Raw genomic sequence first — 9,515 nt, 5'->3', positions numbered from 1 at the left:
GAGACGACAAGTTGAGAGCTTAAACGTTTATGAGAGTTCCCTCCATATAAGTAAACTGTTGCTCATTCATTCACAGACTGAGGTCACAGCAATTAAAATAACTGCAAGGTCAATGAGACTCCGTGTGTGTGTGTGTGTGTGTGTGTGTGCTGGGAGGGATGAACTTTGACAGAGCGCACTGTTTACTACCAATAAATATAAAATAGATAAACATTTTAGTGTCTTGAGTGTAGTATATTGTGTCGCCCAGTTGACTGTGACTCATATAGGCAGATTTCATTATTAGAAACACTGAGTTAAATGTTACTAATCTGTCAATATATATATAATGGTTTTTTTGTGAGAATTGACATTTCAGGTGGCTGGTTAAGAAAAAATGAAAAGTTCTGTTAAATTCCTAGATAATCCTATTAGGTGCTAAAAGATATAAACTCACTAAAGCAAAACCATGTTTTGACGCCCTTAGCAACTTTTATGTGCGGCACACTTACTGGACAGGAGAGTGACACTGCGGTCACTCACCTTTCCTTGCTGCCAGCTCATTAAGTTCCTATGGAAGACAATGGCTCGGTTTAATCAGTGCCAAACACTCGACTGAGCTTATCAGCCGGTCAAACGTGTAATGACCGTGAGAAAGTGGACAAGGATTTTTTTTTTTACATTGAACTCTTGTGAAATACACCAGCACTTAGTCCATGTAGTTGTGGGAGTCTTTGAGCACATCCTGAAGTTTATTTGGCATTAAAGCAGATATCAATGACACTGGGACAGGACAGTGCAGCTACCTTAAACTATAGAACAAAGGTGCGTTGGTAGTAATGGACAAAATTAAAATGCAATACCTTAAAATGAAAGCCTTAAATGAAAAATTGGGTGATTTTGATAAAAAAAAAAAACGTTTTGCATTACTCAGGCTAAAATAATGCACATAGAACAGCTGAATTATTAATCAATTAGTATCTTGATAATGATTTGAGTATAGTTTTTTCATAAAAATTTTCAATATTTACTGTTTATAATGTTTTCATTTGTTCTGACTGCTAAGAACCTTCCTATTATCAAAGCAATTAGGGGTTCAAGGATCAAATCAGTGACCCTTTCATTACTGGACAGTCACTCTAACCACTGAGCCCCTTCATTTGAGTAAGTCTCAGAGAAGAATTTCAAAATGACAAATCAGTGTTTAAAAATAAAGAATCACACTTAATAGTTATAGTAGATAAATGACATTTATTGTGACAGAACAATTAAAACCTGCATGAATAATTCCATCAATATGATGCTGGTGGTTCATTAAACCAAGGTCAGTCAGTGCGATCAGTTATTAAACTACTGTGAGTAAATTCACATACAGGCTACCACTCAGTCATTATTTACACATTTGTTTATCACTTCAAAACTCGGGAGTTCATCACTCAGCCTCACACTGTGCTGCTGCTGCTGATAGAGCACTACAAAGATTATAATGAAATGAAACAGGTGACAGAAGAACAGGGAGACGCATTCAATTCCACATTTGTACATGAAATCCATGTCATCTGTCTTGGTTTAAAGCTCAGTGATGGACTTTGTCTGTAAATGTCTTGACAAACCTTCAAATAAATCTTGTCATTTAACTGGAAAAACAAATAAGACTTTAAACTTCAGACAAGTGCAAAGTAAAGGACTGATCACAGTAAATAAATATAAATAAAATCAACATACATGTAAAGACAGTTCATAAAAGCTTGACAACAAATGACAATTATAGTCCAACCTTGCGCAAAGAAAACTGGATTTGGTCCTAACATTTCAAACTTAAATTATATCTATCCATCATATAAAACATAAAAAGCAAAAGTAATATAAAAGTGTAAACAGAAAGACATTCCAAACCTTTCTTCGTGTAAACTAAACTTTAGAAGTCGTAATTGCACTGTGCTTCATTTCTTTCACATCATACATAACCTTATCTGAAGGTTTAGTCATTTATGTTGTAATAAATACTGAGTAAGGGATCGTACGTGATTAATCCATTTACATAAATGCAGATAATGTGAACATACTGTTCATTGGCTTAGGAAAATAAACATTATCACAGTTTTTCATGTGTAAGGATAAAACATTTTAAATGCATTTGGCTCAAAAACAAAGAAGACTCCTGAATGACCTGGGGCCACGAAATTATTAAAAATAGTTGTTTTAGTTACGTCTTTTTTGACCTCACCATCAAGTGGTTTATTTAACCCTGAATTTCAACAGAACCATGAATAAAAATCTGCAGACTAACCCTTAAGACATAATCAACCATTTCAGAGAGAACCTAACTTTGTTGGTCTGCCCCTGCTGGAGATTTCATTTTTCAGCTGGTTTGGTTCACATTCACGAAGGAAATTCTCAAACACACTATAAACTTTTGTTTACACTAAAATGTGATCAGAAATACGGCTCAGTTACTAGTCAGATATGTAGGCTGGTTCTTGATCACGGAGCATCAGCAGGCTAAAGTTCATCTTCCCTGCTGCACTGGTGATGGCCAGCAGGTGGCCAGCAAGCAGGCGTGTCCTCGGTGTTCTCGCTGACTTTGCAAAAGAGGAGTTGCAGAGGCATTAAAAACACATTGCTGTGTATGCCGATGATACATTACCTTTTACAAAGCATCCCCAAAAGTCAATGATCACTAATGTCTGTTTCTTGTAGTATTTCTTCACCATTAAAGCAGAACAAAGAACTTTGGAAAGAACTTCTGCCAATGGTCGGCCATATTATACAAGAGAAGTTTATATTAAATTAGAAGTGTTATGAGTTTTAAAAGGAACACTCTGTTCTCATAATTTCTTAATTCGCCTTCTAAGAAACAGCGTTTGAATGTACATTGTGTTAAATATTTGTTTTGTTCTATTATTATTTTTTGTGTTGTCTGTTGTATGTCTGAGCCCATTCTTTTGTTGCAGAATAACTTATTACTTATTTTTCTGTGGAGTGAACAACAACTTAAAACAAAACAACTTAAAAACCCTGTGAGCGTGCAGAACAGCTCCTGTGGAGGTGCTGATGCTCCTAATTTAAGGCATCGTAGTTGCTGAACTCCGTGTGGAAGTATCTGCAACAACAAGGTACAAATAAACAAAGGGCAATGGCACATCTGTGAAACTCTACAGTATTCTTGTCATGACCACATACCTGCTATGGTTCACGCTCCACCGTCACAGAGTCTCTCTGACCTTCATCTGAAACAAAATAGTGATGATTTCTGATTTAAATTTCAATCTACATTTAAATGATTTTCACTCATAAAATCCTTGATCAATATTGTAATATATGCCACTTCCTGTATACTCTGCACAAATCTCAAGAGACTGAAGTGTTCATGTGACACTTGTTGGGCTGCAACTAACGATTATTTTTACAATGATTAATCTGTCAATTACTTTCTCGATTAATCAAATACTTCCTTGGTCCGTAAAATATCAGAAAATGTTAATCAGTGTTTATCAAACCTGGAAATGATGATATGCTCCAAAGTCTTATTTTGTCCACAAACCAAATTTACTCCGTTTTAATTATTTACTTTTTATATGTCACCACAAAACAAAACAACATTATTGCTGTCTTCTTTTAATGAGCAAACAGGGCACGCTGCGTTTAAAACACCCTCTGCTGGGCAACTTGGTAACTACTTCATACTGTCTGTTGTGCTTCCAGGCTGTATATGATGAACTCAGGTTTCTAAGGTTTGACTTTGAATCATCACCACTGACTTTAGAGTTGCACTGTGTTGTCATATAAAATAAAACGTGCCTTAATGTAACAACTTTGGGGTCAATTCTTAATTTAAACAATATCTTTAATCGGTATGGAAACTGACATTATCTCCAAATAAAACATTATCAAATGTTATTAAAAATCAGTAACTTGTCAATTTGAATCAAATAATTTGAAGAAGTCAGTATTGATACCCATAACTGATGATTACACGTAGCAAAGTGACAAAATATACAAAAAAATGATCAACAACATACCCATTTTCTCTTTGCTGTTGTCCACTGTGTGTTGTGTATCACTAGGCACAGCCAGGCTCGTCTCCCCCACATTAACAGGGCTGTATTTCAAACCACATCAGTGATTAACACAATAGCAACGGAAGAGATGTAGATTGAGTTTGAAATGGAAAAAAGGAAAACACTTGCCTTTTTCCATTATGCTGGAGGACACTGTTTGCTTGTTCAGGATCTATATGCACCAATCTGGTAACAAAGGATTGACCATCTCCCTGACTAATAAAATAAAAAGCATTAAAAAAAAGCATTAAAAACCAAAAACTCTTTCTTCTTTCTTTACTACATTACAGTGTTTTCAACAAGTCTGCTGAGCAGTGCTGCTTGTTAATTAGCGCAATAATAACTGTAGTTATTTCACTTTCAGTGAAGACTCACCTCGAGAAAATGGGAAAAATCCAGTACTTTCCTTCATCTCCAAACACCTCAGCCACATTTCTACTAAAGCCAAGTGAAAACCCATTTTTATCTGGACCATTTGAGAAAGCAGGAGCTCTGAATGCCTCTGAAAATTAAATTGAAACACTTTTAGTTCAGTGGAGGCTTCCAAGGCGCAAATTCAGCTAAATCATATTTACTTATTCTTACCTATAGTGGTCCTGTTCTTGCCCACAAGCCATAGATGGTAGCTGAGTAGTGACAGGATGCTGATAAAGAACAGAGCCGCCACAAAAAACAAAAACAAGATGTGGAATTTGGCGTGCGTGTCAGGGAGCTGTTTCTACGAAAAAAGAGAGAAAAAAGTGTTGATCTTGTCTCTTTCTATGTCAAAAACAATATTTATTGTCCTCATATCAGGTCATAACTGTACATTATTGAGCTCATTTATTTTACTAACAACACTTTTTGCTCTTTCACTATATACTTCACTGTAGGTCTGTAACTAATGAGCTATCACAGGACGAATAATAATAATAATAATAAGACTACAGTGACACACTAATATCAATGTAATCAGCAGTATGACTGAATTTAAACAGCCCTGAATAGTGGTAATTAATATTCAATAATTAATTATATCTTACATTATTTGATTCCTGTATTTAGATTTTTCAACCACCAAACGTCAACAGTAGCATGACATGACAAGAAAAATGAGGAAGTGTTTGTGCTTACTGTCCAGAATTTGATGAAATACTGAACGACTGTGGCACAAATTACGACACAGTAGAGTGACGCGTAGGCCAAGAACAGGATAAAGAACTTATAATTCGAGAATCCAACACAGTTATTCACCCTGAAAGAAAACAGGAACAGAAACATGAGATCAGCATGCACATTTTAATTTCATGAAGAACTAACAAATTCATAGATCAATGAGAACATCCTACCACGGGCAGTGATGGTCCATTTTTAGCACGCACCTGCAGAGATGAGAATAAGAAAACATGCATATAATGACTAAAATATAGCAGATTTATACATGTCAAACATTCAGCACAAGATAAAGAACAAGTTCAACATGTTTAAAAATGTCGTTTCAACCCAATATTTGCACCAGAGGAACATTTGTTTTAATTCATGGGGCGGAAACAGCGTTGTGTACATTAAGAAATAAAACTCACATTTCACAGGTTGAGCAGTGATGGCAGCGGTCAGGTTTTATCACCTGGCAACTGTCACAGTATCGGACGGCTGTAAGGAGAAAAGAACAAAGGCAGATTTATTAAATAACTACAACTGTTGCTTTTCCACCACAGTCACAGTCAACTTGTATTGTGAAAATGTTCCTGTGAAACCAAGTGAGGTGAGAGCATGGCTCTTAATGAGGAGCCAGGTGTTTCCCGTAGAGAGAAGACAACACACCTGAGCCCAATTAATCCTCCTGATATTCACAGTTCCGTAAACACAGGAAAGACAACCCTGTCTGTGTATGCATCATGGCACAACGTCTCAGGTTACAATGCAATGTGTCTTTTTTTCCAAAAACACAGGGTCACAATACGATGATAAAGAGGAAGACGATATTTCCATATTATCAGCTGCTGAGTGACTAAAAGTGTCCTTCCTCCTTTACTAGAGGAAATAGTGACAACAGAAAATAATCTTCGTTGTTAAGGCTGTAGTGTGTAACTTTTAAATAAAAACAAAAGCCCATCACATTTAAGTCATTGCCAAATTACTTCAAATGATGCTGTTTAAGTCGGTCAGTTCCACACGAATCTCACTCTTGGTGCTTAGTTTAGGTGATTAGTTCAGTACTTCCTGTATGATCGCAGCACAGATTCCATCCGACACAGAAGCCAAACTTGGACATTCAGTGTGCCTCACCTCCCCCGACTGTGCGTGTATACACAGGTAAGTTCCTCGCCACCTTCTTCAGAATCTCTTGCTGCCTCTCCGCTCGCTCCTCTCTCTCGTACAGTTCCTTCTCTGCTCGAGGCAAACAAAACTGACAGGAAGAGCAAAGACGGGCCATCAGTCAGTGGAAACACAACACTTGAATTAGATGGTCTGAGATGACAAAATGTTTAAAGTGAGTCTGCATTGTGTTTTTTCTTGGCTTACTGCTTTTGCAGGGCTGGCTGGTGTGGACCAGATCGCTTTCCAGTAAGACCATATGAACATGGTGATGGAGATGTGAAAGATGACCAAGTAGCTGACTGTTGAAAGACAAAAACAAAAAAATTTCGTTTTATTGTGAAGCATCTCTGGAATCATTTCTACTGTAAATAATTGACATGAGTCACTTACTTCGTTCTTCATTATTTGGGATTGTATCTACGAGAGGCAGAGAAACAGCAAACATGTAAGAGAGCAGTAATTCATGTCCTAACAATGCATGAGCACACGTATGGTTAATACCGAACCCTAACCCCATTAGGACCAAGTTTTGGTCTCCATGAGGACTACTGGTCCTGACAAGGTCAGTGTTTATGCTAGGTCTTTAAGAGGTAAAAAATACCTATGCAAAAACATAATGCATTCCTGACCCCCTTACCCTAACCTAAACCTAATTCTAGCCCTTACCCTAAAACATGGCGGAACATGAGAAACAGCCAACTATAGGGAGTGAGGACACTTTGGGAGGGTGAAGACAGTTCCTAAGGGGTGAAAGAACATGAGGACCAGCCAAACTGCCCTAATCTTCCCAAAGTGTCCTCATTTAACCAAAATCCAATTCTAACCTGAACCCTTAAACCAAGTCTTAACCCTCAAAAAGCTATTTAAAGAACTTAAGGACCAGCCAATTTGTCCTCACTAGGGTTTACAATGTTTTCGGTTCTCACAAAGATACCTATACAAGAACAAACAACACACACGTGTGTGCAGCATTTGTAGTGAGGACACTTAATGCATTCCCTAGCCCCTAACCCTTACCTTAACCACCCAATTCTAACCCTAAAACAATTCTTAACCCTTAAAAAAGCCCTTTAAATGGGTGACAGAACATGAGGACCAGCCACAATGTTACCTCTTTTCACTTTTCACTGTCCTCACAATGGTTTACAAGTTTGTTGGTCCTCACAAAGATACTCATACAAGAACACACACCCTTTCTCATTCCATGTGGCAGCAGCCTGGCACAGACAGCAGTGACCCACCCGTGACAGAGCGCTTTGTTAAAGCAGCAGGGATGTCCCTGTCTTCACCACACAACCGATGCTGGTACAGTATGTATCATGGGTTTCAGCCTGACATTGGATGTAATGAAAACCAACTGTGAGTGCATGAATGAGCAGCGTCTAACTGCTGAATTACACGCAGAGAATGCATCCTTTGAATAGCGCGTACAATACTTCCTTTACATTAGTTGTTTAGGCTCGCTATGAGTCATATGACTCTAAAACGAATACATGCATGTACAAATTGAATGAGTAGACACAATTGTAAACTTCATTGACTGAAAAATGAATCGATAAAGTGTCAGTGTTTATGGATTTTCTTTAACAGTTAAAATAAGCTGATGATTTCTCATACAAATGCTGTATGATGAATTATACAGTTCAATTATTAATTATAATAACACAGTTGTACAACTGTGTCCCTTGAAACTATAAAAGGGACCATAGTAAAACCATATTTTAACACATATTACAGCCATTGACATTTGGTTAATGACACATGTGTACTTGAAAGAGCAATGTGAATTATTATATTATTATGCATTAACAGCTGCATATTACAGACATATTTCAAGACAGCTTCTATTCTGTAAATTAAAATGATTTCTTACTCAGCTTTGCAGTTGACATTATTTGACACAAAAACAGGAACAAAGGATTAGGCGTAAAAAAAAAAAAAAACACTAGTTGAATAGTTTATCTATTTTAGTTTTCTGATTGTAGCTTCTTTAATGTGACAATCCATGCAACACAATTGAGGATGTTGTCATTTTCTGTGTTCTCTGGCATTTATTAACCAAAAGAATGGTCAGTTAATCACAAAAATATAGATTATTCACAGATGTTAATTCAAAAAGAGCTTTACAATCGGGAAATACCTGCTCATTTTTCAAATAAATCTGTAAAATGTATACCCATATTTCCAGTTGCAGATGGGTTAGTATTTTATTAAGTTATTAATAATTTGTTGATGCCTGTAAAACCTTCCCAGACTCTCCCAGAAGAAAGTTGATAAAACATACATGCTGCTGTCATGAAGACAAAACATTCATTTTAAAAGTCAAACATTGACAATTGAAATGTTTAAACACAAGTGTGCAGCCCGGGGACAATTATAAATCTAAAGTCCCACCAGATTATCAAACTTGGCAACCCCCTGAAAGCAGTAAACAGCAGCTCATGCAGTGTCTGTAATATCTGCCTCACTACGACACACTTAGAACGTAGAAAAAAGAGCGCACTTACACACACACAGCTCCACGACATATGCGTAATAAGACCAGCCGACGACCAGGTGAATAAAGAGCACAGGTATCCAGTTCACTGCCCGTTTACAACACCTCAGCGCGTGAGACGGAGCCATCTTTAATCTGGCTGCGGAATATTCTCTGCCGGCGACGTCACATCCATGAACGGCATAAAACGCAGCACTGACAGCTCCGGCCCATCGCAGCGGTACAAGTAGGCAAACGACGCCATCTTAGTCCGGGCAACACCAAAACGTAATCAAATAGAACAGTTGTGAGCCGTGGCCCACTAGTGGCGCTTTGAGATATTGCAGCTGTAAATATTCGCCCATTTCTCAAATTGATTGAAAAAAATTGTTCTGAGAGGATAAAAACATTTAAAAAAGTTTAATAACATGTGATGTTTCAACATATAGCTTCCCAGTTATGGCCAGAATGTAATTCATATGTATGATGACTGAATAGTTTAATGTCAGTGTTCATTGCTGTTGATTTACAAATCTGGGCTTGAGTTTTGCAGAAATGTATAAGGCCCTCAAACCCTTTCGAGCAGAATACATTCACATTTATTTCTTAATCATAATATAGTTTACGCAAAGGAAACATTGCATACTCTTTAGTCAGAAAAACATCAACTTCCCCACTTACTTCTGTTTTCTGTTTTT

General features: G+C 37.2%; 1 protein-coding gene across 1 annotated transcript; it reads right to left on the bottom strand.

Moving 5' to 3' along the window:
* Positions 1–1,216: 1,216 nt before the first annotated feature.
* zdhhc20a (zinc finger DHHC-type palmitoyltransferase 20a) lies at positions 1,217–9,015 on the bottom strand. Its single transcript, XM_058627172.1, has 13 exons — positions 8,849–9,015; positions 6,732–6,758; positions 6,546–6,640; positions 6,309–6,429; positions 5,603–5,672; positions 5,369–5,401; positions 5,154–5,274; positions 4,626–4,758; positions 4,416–4,542; positions 4,170–4,256; positions 4,002–4,081; positions 3,163–3,209; positions 1,217–3,082 (listed from the first exon to the last, which is right to left on the bottom strand). Exons 1-12 carry the CDS (start codon positions 8,964–8,966, stop codon positions 3,166–3,168), a joined length of 1,056 nt encoding a protein of 351 aa, XP_058483155.1. The 5' UTR covers positions 8,967–9,015; the 3' UTR covers positions 1,217–3,082; positions 3,163–3,165.
* Between the last annotated feature and the right edge of the window lie 500 nt (positions 9,016–9,515).

Source organism: Solea solea, chromosome 4 (genome assembly GCF_958295425.1).
Source record: "Solea solea chromosome 4, fSolSol10.1, whole genome shotgun sequence".
Taxonomy (NCBI): Eukaryota; Metazoa; Chordata; class Actinopteri; order Pleuronectiformes; family Soleidae; genus Solea; species Solea solea.
This window is presented reverse-complemented; position numbering and strand designations above follow the sequence as displayed.

Bases quoted from the DNA above. Each gene is read 5' to 3' on its own strand.
- zdhhc20a (XM_058627172.1), bottom strand. From the start codon at position 8,966: ATGGCTCCGTCTCACGCGCTGAGGTGTTGTAAACGGGCAGTGAACTGG. The intron at 5,402-5,602 runs GTGAGTTTTATT...TCATCTCTGCAG, and splicing joins CACTGCTCAACCTGTGAAAT to GTGCGTGCTAAAAATGGACC. The intron at 4,257-4,415 runs GTGAGTCTTCAC...TTATTTTATTAG, and splicing joins ATTTTTCCCATTTTCTCGAG to TCAGGGAGATGGTCAATCCT.